The sequence below is a fragment of the Dendrobates tinctorius genome, unplaced genomic scaffold (assembly GCF_039654945.1).
Source record: "Dendrobates tinctorius isolate UK_male_01 unplaced genomic scaffold, ASM3965494v1 ptg000126l, whole genome shotgun sequence".
Taxonomy (NCBI): Eukaryota; Metazoa; Chordata; class Amphibia; order Anura; family Dendrobatidae; genus Dendrobates; species Dendrobates tinctorius.
Window position 1 is genome coordinate 5,633,494 of NW_027361794.1, and position 12,735 is coordinate 5,646,228.

At 42.6% G+C, this 12,735-nt stretch overlaps 1 protein-coding gene across 2 annotated transcripts in view; it reads right to left on the reverse strand.

Moving 5' to 3' along the window:
- Positions 1-1,440: 1,440 nt before the first annotated feature.
- Positions 1,441-12,735, reverse strand: part of LOC141047249 (uncharacterized) — a 53,811-nt gene continuing 42,516 nt past the window's right edge. For both annotated transcript variants that reach the window (XM_073542247.1, XM_073542248.1), the window contains exon 7: positions 1,441-2,804. In XM_073542247.1, the coding sequence (XP_073398348.1) occupies positions 1,636-2,804 (1,169 nt within the window). In that variant the 3' untranslated portion in view covers positions 1,441-1,635. The remainder of the gene's footprint in view (positions 2,805-12,735) is intronic.

Below are 12,735 nucleotides of genomic sequence, written 5' to 3' on the forward strand. Positions count from 1 at the left end.
AGACATCTCTCCAAAGAACTGTTTGTACCAAGGACTGTGACAAGAACAAGGGGGCATTCTCTTCGTTTGGAGGAAAGACAATTTCTGCACCAGCATAGAAGAGGGTTCTTCACGGTAAGAGCAGTGAGGCTCTGGAATTCTCTTCCTTAGGAAGTGGTGGTGGCCAACTCAATGAATGAATTTAAGAAAGGAATGGATGGTTTTCTTGTGAGTAACAGTATAGAAGATTACGAATAACATAATATTATAGGTAGATGGTTGACCCAGCTTAGGGGAAGGAGGCTTCTACTAGGCTTCTAGAGTAGGCTTCTACTCTGTGGGTTTTTTGCATTCCCCAGGATCAACAATGCAGAACAGCTGCACTAAAAATAGGCTGAACTAGATGGACATAAGGTCTTCCTTCATCCTTCAAAACTATGTTACTATATTACCACACTACAGGACTCTGATTCATTATACTGTGCACACACAGGCCCATACAACCACTCTCTTCCTCCAATAAGACCTGTCCCTGAGCTGTGCACTGGCATCAGTGTGCCGAGTGTGGAGGTGCCTGTTCTTTCATAACCCTTGATTATAGAATACGGCCAGCCAATCACAGTAATGCCACTACTGAGATGGCTACGACATTACAGTGACTGGCAGGCATTCCCCTGCATGTTTATTGGCTGTGTAACAAACATCAAACATGCGGAGCGGGGATTCAAACTTCAAATCCAAGCAACAGCTAATGCTCACCGAGTATAACCAAGCATCCAGATACTCAAATGATATACGAGTATCGCTGAGAATGTTCGCTCGTTCCTAGTAATTATCCTTTCTCATTTAATTATACGACTATCTTATGGTTTTTGTACAATTTGTCATTAACATATGTAGTGTCTCCCGTCTGAGTTATTTTTGATGGTCAACAAAATAAGATTTTCTAGTAATTTATTTTTCACACTCTAGGTATGATAATTGTTTCTCTCTGTGTGGGATTTTTGATGTTTAAAGGGGATGTCCACTACTTGGACAACCCCTTCTTACTGTAATGTAAAAGATTTATCCAGCTTCTACTCTACAATTCCAAGACGTTTAAAATTATGAATTCTTTATTTTTTCAAAGTTAAAATGTATTCTTTTTTTTATTTCTTGTTTGAAACATGTAGGAAAAATGTATTTAAAGATCATAAGGAACATAGGGAAAAGACTAATAGTATACCAAATGCATTGTGAAAGCAAGTGCATTCTTACACTTGGTTCGCTGTCTTCACTTTTGGACTTATCAAACTAATAAGAGTAAGTCAGAGAGCAGCCACAGCCTTGGCTTTTTGTTGTTCAATACATCCGAAGGCATCAACATTGAAGCCAGCGCTGGGCTCGTGTTCTGTAACAAAATTCACATGAGCCCTGAGAACGTGAGTGCCAAGACCACTGGAATGGCGCTGGCATGGAAAGTAAGTATGAGTATTTTTATTTGAAATAGGACAAACATGAGGAATGAAAAGGTATTGTTCTAGTAATGGACAAAACCTTTAAGAAATACAATTTTTGGTTAAAACATTTCCAACATTCTGAACATGAAAAAGGCTTCTTTCCTTTGTGACTTCTCTGATGTTAAAGAGTTGATTTTAGTGTAAAACATTTCCTACGTTATGAACATGAAAAAGACTTCTCCCCTGTGTGGGTTCTTTGGTGTGTTACAAGATTACATTTCTGATTAAAACATTTCCCACATTCTGGACAGGAAAAAGGCTTCTCCCCTGTGTGGGTTCTCTGGTGTGTAACCAAAGCAGATTTCTGATTAAAACATTTCCCACATTCTGAACAGGAAAAAGGCTTCTCCCCTGTGTGGGTTCTCTGGTGCGTAAACAAAGCAGATTTCTGATAAAAACATTTCCCACATTCTGAGCATGGAAAAACCTTCTCCCCTGTGTGGGTTCTTTGGTGTATAACAAGATTCCCTTTCTTGCTAAAACATTTCACACATTCTGAACAGGAATAAGGCTTCTCCCCTGTATGAGTTCTCTGGTGCTTAACCAAAGCTGATTTCTCCTTAAAACATTTGCCACATTCTGAACATGAAAAAGGTTTCTCCCCTGTGTGGGTTCTTTGGTGCATAACAAGTTTGCATTTCAGGTTAAAACATCTCCCACATTCTGAACAGGAATAAGGCTTCTCCCCTGTGTGAGTTCTTTGGTGCTTAACCAAATCTGATTTCTGTGTAAAACATTTTCCACACTCTGAACAGGAAAAAGGCTTCTTCCCCGTGTGTGTCCTCTGGTGCTTAGCCAAATCTGATTTCTGTGTAAAACATTTCCCACAGTCTGAACAGGAAAAAGGTTTCTCCCCTGTATGAATTCTTTGGTGTATAATAAGATTCCATTTCTGGTTAAAGCATTTCCCACATTCTAAACAGGAAAACGGTTTCTCCCCTGTGTGACTTTTTTGGTGTCTAACAAGATGTGTTTTGTGCTTAAAACATTTCCCACACTTAGAACAAGAAAGTCGTTTCTCCACTGTGTGAATTTTTGGATGTTTAAGAAAAGGCTTTTCGATGGGAGAACTGTTTTCATATTCTGAACATGAAAATGGCTTCTTTGATTTAGGAGTATTTCCGTTTTTAATGCTTATTTTGTGACTCTGATTTTCCTTAGTTGTCGCTAATGAATCAGAAGACAGGACCTGTTTCAATGGATCAGATGAGAGAACTTTGCTGTGAAAGGATGATGGTATACCTGGAGTAATGGCAGTCTCTTCAATTGTGTACAGTGGGATCTCAAAATCATCTGATTTAAAAATTGATCTCCTGGTACAGTCATCTGCCAAGATATAAACCAATTATTATTTTTTAATCAAATATCTTTGAATGTCATTTAACATATCTAATTACACTGTCTGTAAAGGTGTCATGTTATGTAAAAATACTGAATTCTTCACCAAGACAATGAGGCTGTGTGTGTACATTGCAGATTTGCTTGAAAATATTTCTGCAAGGTTTCTGCATCTCTTGACAGAAAAATGCAGTGGAAAATCCACGCGTTTTTGAAACTGTTTTTCATGCCTTTTTGTAAAACCATAGAGCTAAATAAAGATATATTAAAAAAAAAAAAAATTGGATGTAGTTTCCTTGTTCAACTTCTTCAGCCAGATAAAAAAATTAATATAAAAGAGGGTAACCATAAATTTTATTGATTTTAAATAAAATCATATATAACAACCATTTAGCCTTCCAATCATTGAACATTGTTGCAAAAATTACCTCAATCAATTTTTGGCCAAATATAATAGTATTTTAACATAACTGAACGTTATGGGAAAAGGAAAGGGGGTGATGACAACAGATTACTTTACCCATAATTTACTATTAATAGCTCTATTACGTCTCTATAACCACAATATTAAGTCTGAATGATGGCCAGCTGTCCCATCTCCTGAGATATGATTTTGTATTATTGGTGGATGAAGCAATTATCATTCACCAATGCTACGATCTCAGACAATGACGGACATTTGTTTTTTTTTTCCAATATCCTGCAATTTTAATTCTAGTAGCTATGAGGATGTGTTTAACAACCGTCCTGTACTCATGCGGAATTAAATCCAGGTCAATGGCCAAAAGCGCTTGTTCTCTCACAATTTTAATTGGGATGCCACTAGTCTGAGATACTAAATGGGAGATTGCGTCACAGAGCTGCTCTACTTTACGGCACTTCCACCAGACATGTAGCATACCTGCATTGGCGTCTCTGCACCTCCAGCACACATCTGGGGAGCTGCGATAGATCTTAGACAATCTGTATGGTGTGAAGAACCACCTGTACAGCAGCTTTCTGGCGTTGTCCAGGTGACTGGTGCATTTAGCGTGTGTCCCTATCATTGAGAAGGACGTCAGCCACTGACCCGGGGCGATCTCACATTGTAGATCAGTCTCCCATTTATGGAAATATGAGTCCAGAGAGGGAAATGTCTCCTGCAACATATGGTTGTAGCTTACGGACAATGCTCGTATTTGCCACATTGGGGAGAGGAGCATTGCATATAATTTGGAGGGTTGTGAAAACACTATATCCTTTTTTCCTTGTAAGAAATGTCTTATTTGTAGGTATTTATAATGATCTCTATGTGAAAGGAGATACCACTCCCTGATCGTAGAGAAGGCCAATAATACTCCTTCCTCATAAATATCCCCAACCAACAGGATTCCCAGGGATTTCCAGTTACGAATGTGTAGGTCCGGAATACACATCTCCAAAGTCTCTATGGGGGCCTTAGAGAGCGTCAATTTAACAGTATGCAATTTATTGATCAGAATGTTCCACACTCCCAGCGCCGCTTCCACCGTTGGTGGCAGACACAATTTTTTATCATCGCCGGGATTAGGCCCGGTAATGATATATGAATAAAAAAAGATGCAACGTTTGAGGACTTTGAGATGTTTCTCGATTTTTATCCAATGTCTGTCATCCTTAACATTCTACATCAACCTCAGTTGTTCAAATATGGCTGCCCTTATAATACCTCACCACTAAGGGGCAGCCCAGTCCTCCTTTTATTGGGATATATAGTATATCTGCTTTAACTCTGTGCTGTTTTTCCTGCCATATGTATTTTAATATGATTATTTGTAACAGAGTATTTTCATAGGGACTGTGATAGGGAGGTTGCAGAATACGTACAATATCTGGGGTATTATGAACATTTTTACGGACGCTATTATTCCTAACCAGGACATGTCGTGTTGTCTCATGCGCAGCATGTCGCCTTTGATCTTTTGTCTGAGAGCTTCATAAATTAGTGAGATCATTCTATCTACTGAGGGGGCCAAGCGGATTCCAAGATAGGTTAAGTTTTCATTATCCCACTTAAAGGGATACTTAGCTTTAAGATTTACAGGGTGCGGGACAGAGGGCGTTAGATTCAGAATTTGGCATTTAGGGATATTCAATTTATAATATATGATACGTTGATAAAGGGGTCTATCACTTCCATTACGCTATTGAGCGACTCTTCGGGATTAATAAGGGATAAAATAATGTTGTCCTCGAATAGGCCGATTTTGTGCTCTACATTACCAATTTTAATACCAGCTATCCCAGGGTGTGATCTGATTTTTTTCAGCTAAGGGTTCGATTATTAATACAAATATTAGGGGAGAGAGCGGGCACCCCTGCCTCGTTCCATTAGTGATATCAAATGTATCTGACATCATTTCTGAAATAAGAACGGAGGCTGACGGGTTAGACTATAGAGGGGTGATCACTCAGAGCATATTACCGTCAAATCCAAATCTGGACAACACTTTGAAAAAAAGCCCTCAATGCACCCGATCAAATGCCTTTTCGGCATCTAAAGAGAGGAGCATACATCCAGCTACATGGATGATATCAATCATCCTCCTACCATCCAGGGTCTGTCTAGACTTAACAAACCCCACTTGGTCTTTATGCACTAAGGCCGGAATTATTTCTGAGATCCTATTAGCTAGGATTTTGGAATAAATTTTAAGGTCTGCATTCAATAATGAAATTGGCCTAAAATTGACTGTCTGATCAGGGGATTTTCCTGGTTTGGGGATGGGTATAATTGTTGCCTGAATCATCGCTTTTGGAATTATCCCGGTTTGTATAAAATTTTGGAAAATTGAGGTCATGTGAGGGATTAGTATATCTTGGAATGTTTGGAAGTATTCGCTCCTTAGACCATCAGGGCTAGGGGACTTATTTTTCATTCCTCTAATTGTTTGCTGTATTTCTGTTTGGGATATTGGTTGATTCAATACGTGTAATGTGTCTTCCGGCATTTTAGGAAGTTTTACGCTCTCTAAGAACGGATTTATTAGTTTGGGAGTAGGTTGTGGTATTGCGGTATTTTCCTGCAGATTATAGAGGGAGGAATAGTAATGTGAAAAGGTGTTAGCAATTTCTTTAGGGTTATATATTATATTTTTTGGTCGTCCTGTATGTGGGATAATCTTTGGTCACTTTGGCTTTAATTTTGTTGGCTAAAATTTTGCCCGCTTTGTTTCCCTGCTAATAATATTTGGCTTTACTTCTCCGTAGATTGTGCTGGTATTTGTATTTGAGCAGTTTGTATAATTCATACCTTAGTTTCTGAAATTTTTGGAGGATTGTGTTTGTGGGGCTACGTTTGGGTGTCTCTTCTAGTGCGGCTATATTTTGATTAGTTTCTTCTATTTGGTGTAATCTTGTTTTTTTTAATTTTGGGGCGCTATTTGGAGCAGTTTACCCCAGATGTAGGCCTTGTGAGCACACCATACTGTAGATATGGACACATCAGGTGTGTTAATTGTGAAATTTACTGATAATGCTTCCTGTAATTGGGGCCTAATTTTATGGGATGTAATTAGGTACTCATTTACTCTCCATGGGTAATATGTCGGGTAGTTATATCCCTCTGTAATTTGACAGGAGATTGGGGCGTGGTCCGACCAGGTGATGTTTCCCATCATGGCCTTTTGGATATCCTGTAATAACCATTTACCTGTGATCATTAAGTCAATTCCAGAGTAAGCTCTATGGGACTGCGAGTAGAATGTGTAATCATGCTCGGAGGTGTGCAGAACCCGCCAGACATCATAGCGTTCTTCCACTAGGAGGGTCTGGGAGAGTGATCATATATTTTCTTTCTTTTGAGGAAGTACTGATTTATCAATGTTAGGACAGGGGGTGATGTTAAAGTCCCCACAGACTAATAAGGCGCCTTTTTTAACCTTTGCTACTACCGCCATGGTGTCTGAAATGAGATCTGCTTGGAGTTAGGGGAATAAATACAATTGTATAGGTCTTGTTATTTATGGTGCAGACTAGGATGACATATCTGCCCTCGTTGTCCACTACGTTGATGATTAGCTGGAAGGTGACGGTGTTCCTTATTGCGATTACTACTCCTTTTTTTTGTCAATTGCATGGGAATGAAAGACATTTGGAAAATTTCTATTCTGTAATCTATGGGTGTCAATGCTATTTAGTTGGGTTTCTTGAACGCACAATACATCGGTTTTTCGTGATTGGACCTCATTCCATAACAGGGATCTTTTGAACGGACTATTCAGACCTTTTACATTAATGCTGGAAATGTGAAGAAACAGATTACAGATAATATCTATTTGTCACCACTAGACAATTAGGAAAGAATGGGGGAATAACAAAAAACTTAAAATTTAATTTTGTGAAAAAACTAACTGTTTCAAAAATAGAGTTCGGTTCTAAGTGAACCTCCTGGATATGCTTCCCTATCCAGTATATAGTGGGGGGGTGAAGAGAAACAAAAAACTCTCCTCTCGTGCCTCCGCAGACCATGGTAAAAAAATAGTCTTGTAATCTCTTCTCTTGTTTATGTCCACTCCATCAGGGTGGGCGGCATCTTCTTCAGTGGGGAGCTGGTATCCTCACCCACCATCGCCAGCGAATACTGCAGTAGAGTCATGGCCTCTCGAGGGGAAGTCAGGACCTGCGTGGCTCTGTTCTTGGTGACGATCAGCTTCACAGGGTAGCTCCACTTGTTCGTGATCCCATTGTCCCGTAGGATCTGGGTGGCTGTGGAGAATTCCTGCCTTCTGTTCAGGGTGATGGCGGATAGGTCAGTGAACACCATGATGCTCCTGAACCTCTCTGGGTGCTCCAGTCTGTTCGCCGCAGGTTTACTAATGGCTTCTGTAAAGTGATAAAAATGAAGCCTGGCAATTACATCCCTGGGTGCAGAGGCGGAGGCACTTTTGGGTTTGGGGATACTGTGTGCTCTGTCTATTAGGAGGTCTCGCTGTTCCGCCTCGGGGACTAGTGCGTTGAAAAAATCTGTTAGGAACTCCTTCAACGCGTCCACAGCAATGCTTTCCGGTATCCCCCTGAAGCGCAGATTGTTGCGCCTGGAGCAGTCTTGCAAATCCGCCAACTTCAGTTTTAGGGCGGTGATTTCCTCATCTGCCTCATTATGAGAGTCCACTAAGTGGTTTGTGGGCTGTGGTGAATTCATCCAGCTTCTCCTCAATATGGGCTGTTCTGTCCCCTACAGTTGTGGCCAAAAGTATTGACACCCCTGCAATTCTGTCAGATAATACTCAGTTTCTTCCTGAAAATGATTTAATTTGTCTTAAATGAAAAAACACAAAAAGAATTGTCCTAACGCCAAATTGGATATAATTCCACAAGAGGGTGGAAAAAAAGTATTGGCACTGTTCGAAAAATCATGTGATTCTTCTCTAATTTGTGTAATTAACAGCACCTGTAACTTACCTGTGGCACCTAACAGGTGTTGGCAATAACTAAATCACACTTGCAGCCAGTTGACATGGATTAAAGTTGACTCAACCTCTGTCCTGTGTCCTTGTGTGTACCACATTGAGCATGGAGAAAAGAAAGAAGACCAAAGAACTGTCTGAGGACATGAGAAACCAAATTGTGAGGAAGCATGAGCAATCTCAAGGCTACAAATCCAACTCCAAAGACCTGAATGTTCCTGTGTCTACCGTGCGCAGTGTCATCAAGAAGTTTAAAGCCCATGGCACTGTGCCTAACCTCCCTAGATGTGGACGGAAAAGAAAAATTGACAAGAGATTTCAATGCAAGATTGTGCGGATGTTGGATAAAGAACCTCGACTAACATCCAAACAAGTTCAAGCTGCCCTGCAGTCCGAGGGTACAACAGTGTCAACCCGTACTATCCGTCGGCGTCTGAATGAAAAGGGACTGTATGGTAGGAGACCCAGGAAGACCCCACTTCTTACCCCGAGACATAAACAAGCCAGGCTGATGTGTGCCAAAACTTACCTGAAAAAGCCTAAAACGTTTTGGAAGAATGGTCTCTGGTCAGATGAGACAAAAGTAGAGCTTTTTGGGCAAAGGCATCAACATAGAGTTTACAGGAGAAAAAAAAGAGGCATTCAAAGAAAAGAACACGGTCCCTACAGTCAAACATGGCGGATGTTCCCTGATGTTTGGGGGTGCCTCTGGCACTGGACTGCTTGACCGTGTGCATGGCATTATGAAGTCTGAAGACTACCAACAAAGTTTGCAGCATAATGTAGGGCCCAGTGTGAGAAAGCTGGGTCTCCCTCAGAGGTCATGGGTCTTCCAGCAGGACAATGACCCAAAACACACTTCAAAAAGCACTAGAAAATGGTTTGAGAGAAAGCACTGGAGACTTCTAAGGTGACCAGCAATGAGTCCAGACCTGAATCCCATAGAACACCTGTGGAGAGATCTAAACATGGCAGTTTGGAGAAGGCACCCTTCAAATATCAGGGACCTGGAGCAGTTTGCCAAAGAAGAATGGTCTAAAATTCCAGCAGAGCATTGTAAGAAACTCATTGATGGTTATCGGAAGCGGTTGGTTGCAGTTATTTTGGCTAAAGGTTGTGCAACCAGGTATTAGGCTGAGGGTGCCAATACTTTTGTTTGGCCCATTTTTGGAGTTTTGTGTGAAATGATCAATGTTTTGTTTTTTGCTTCATTCTCTTTTGTGTTTTTTCATTTAAGACAAAGTAAATGAAGATAATACCAAAGAATTTGTGTTTGCAATCATTTTCAGGAAGAAACTGAGTATTATCTGACAGAATTGCAGGGGTGTCAATACTTTTGGCCACAACTGTATGTGCTCAATGTCTTTCTGTAGTGCAGTGAAGGCTGAGGTAATGTCACTGTGTATAGTCTGCTTTAGATCTCCTAGCAGGGACTTTAGTATGGCCTCAGTGATGGGGGATGGAGGGGTGCCCTGTGTCAAGTGCAGGTACATATACTTGCGGTTTGTTGCTCTGTTCCTCCGGGCTCCTGGGTGAAGAGCTGTCCGATCTCTCCTGTGCCTGCTCCGCTGCACTTGTGCCCCTCTCTGGTGAGGTCTGACCCAGTGTCAGGAGATCAGAAACCCCAGAGTGCTCCATACCGCCGCCAGCCGCATGGTGAGGGCTGCGGCGGCCATCTAGGATTTTTCCAGGCGCCGGCACAAAGACCGGTATCCTGCCCGGCGCTGCTCCCCTGCTCCTCGTGATGCGCCCCATCTGTGCCCGGACCCCACCTGAGGTCGTAGTGAGTAAAATCGCGGGTTTTCCCCTCTGCTGCCTGCTGATGTGATCCGCTGTAGTCTACTGGGGCACGGAGCTAGCGTTCCCTGCGCCCGCTCAGCTTCTCATCTGGACACGCCCCCTACCCTCATAAATATTAAATAAGGAGATATACACACACTCAAAGTCACCAGCCTATGTAGGAGCATTAACAATTAACCTAAATATGCTGTAACAAAACAGTGTGAGGCTATGTCTGCATGGTCAGTAATTGGCAGCACTTGGGACACAGCACACGTCCGCTGCGTCCAAAGCGCTACCGGTTTTTGAACGCAGGCGATTCCACATGTGTTCATTGAACCGGTGACCAGAAAATTGCCCACAGGAAAATTGCCAATTGCATCATCACAAAGTTTCAGATCTATGATATTTGAGGTGCAAGGTGAGGATGTTCACGATATGTGAAAAATGCCCACAGAAAATTGCCCACAGACATGAATACCCACAGGAAGACAGTAGCGAGTTATAGGTGAGATGCTCTGCAGGACAGGGGGATAGTATACAGGTATAGGTGAGATGCTCTGCAGGGCAGGAAAATAATATACAATGATAAGTGAGATGCTCTGCAGGACCTGAGAATAGTATAGAATTCTAGGTGAGATGCTCTGCAGGACAGAGAATAGTATAGAATTCTAGGTGAGATGCTCTGCAGGATGGGGGATAGTATACAGGTATAGGTGAGATGCTCTTCAGGACAGGGGGATAGTATACAGGTGTAGGTGAGATGCTCTGCAGGACAGGGGGATAGTATACAGGTATAGGCGAGATGCTATGCAGGGCAGGAAAATAATATACAATGATAAGTGAGATGCTCTGCAGGACCTGAGAATAATATAGAATTCTAGGTGAGATGCTCTGCAGGACAGAGAATAGTATAGAATTCTAGGTGAGATGCTCTGCAGGACGAGGGATAGTATACAGGTATAGGTGAGATGCTCTGCAGGACAGGGGGATAGTATACAGGTATAGGTGAGATGCTCTGCAGAACAGGGGGATAGTATACAGGTAAGATGCTCTGCAGGACAGAGAATAGTATACAGGTATAGGTGAGATGCTCTGCAGGACAGGGGGTAGTATACAGGTATAGGTGAGATGCTCTGCAGGACAGGGGGTAGTATACAGGTATAGGTGAGATGCTCTGCAGGACGGGGGATAGTATACAGGTATAGGTGAGATGCTCTGCAGGACAGGGGGATAGTATACAGGTATAGGTGAGATGCTCTGCAGGACAGAGAATAGTTTACAGGTATAGGTGAGATGCTCTGCATAGCGGGGGATAGTATACAGGTATAGGTGAGATACTCTGCAGGACAGGGGGATAGTATACAGGTATAGGTGAGATGCTCTGCAGGACAGGGGGATAGTATACAGGTATAGGTGAGATGCTCTGCAGGACGGGGGATAGTATACAGGTATAGGTGAGATGCTCTGCAGGACAGGGGGTAGTATACAGGTATAGGTGAGATGCTCTGCAGGACAGGGGAATAGTATACAGGTATAGGTGAGATGCTCTGCAGGACGGGGGATAGTATACAGGTATAGGTGAGATGCTCTGCAGGCAGGGGGATAGTATACAGGTATAGGTTAAATGCTCTGCAGGACGGGGGATAGTATACAGGTATAGGTGAGATGCTCTGCAGGACAGGGGGTAGTATACAGGTATAGGTGAGATGCTCTGCAGGACAGGGGAATAGTATACAGGTATAGGTGAGATGCTCTGCAGGACAGGGGGATAGTATATAGGTATAGGTTAAATGCTCTGCAGGACGGGGGATAGTATACAGGTATAGGTGAGATGCTCTGCAGGACAGGGGGTAGTATACAGGTATAGGTGAGATGCTCTGCAGGACAGGGGAATAGTATACAGGTATAGGTGAGATGCTCTGCAGGACGGGGGATAGTATACAGGTATAGGTGAGATGCTCTGCAGGGCGGGGGATAGTATACAGGTATAGGTGAGATGCTCTGCAGGACAGGGGAATAGTATACAGGTATAGGTGAGATGCTCTGCAGGACGGGGGATAGTATACAGGTATAGGTGAGATGCTCTGCAGGACAGGGGGATAGTATACAGGTATAGGTTAAATGCTCTGCAGCACGGGGGATAGTATACAGGTATAGGTGAGATGCTCTGCAGGACAGGGGGTAGTATACAGGTATAGGTGAGATGCTCTGCAGGACAGGGGAATAGTATACAGGTATAGGTGAGATGCTCTGCAGGACAGGGGAATAGTATACAGGTATAGGTTAAATGCTCTGCAGGACGGGGGATAGTATACAGGTATAGGTGAGATGCTCTGCAGGACAGGGGAATAGTATACAGGTATAGGTGAGATGCTCTGCAGGACGGGGGATAGTATACAGGTATAGGTGAGATACTCTGCAGGACATGGGGATAGTATACAGGTATAGGTGAGATGCTCTGCAGTGCAGGAGAATATAGAATTCTAGGTGAGATGCTCTGCAGGACAGGGGGATAGTATACAGGTATAGGTGAGATGCTCTGCAGGACAGGGGATAGTATACAGGTATAGGTGAGATGCTCTGCAGTGCAGGAGAATATAAAATTCTAGGTGAGATGCTCTGCAGGACAGGGGGATAGTATACAGGTATAGGTGAGATGCTCTGCAGGACAGGGGGATAGTATACAGGTATAGGTGAGATGCTCTGCAGGA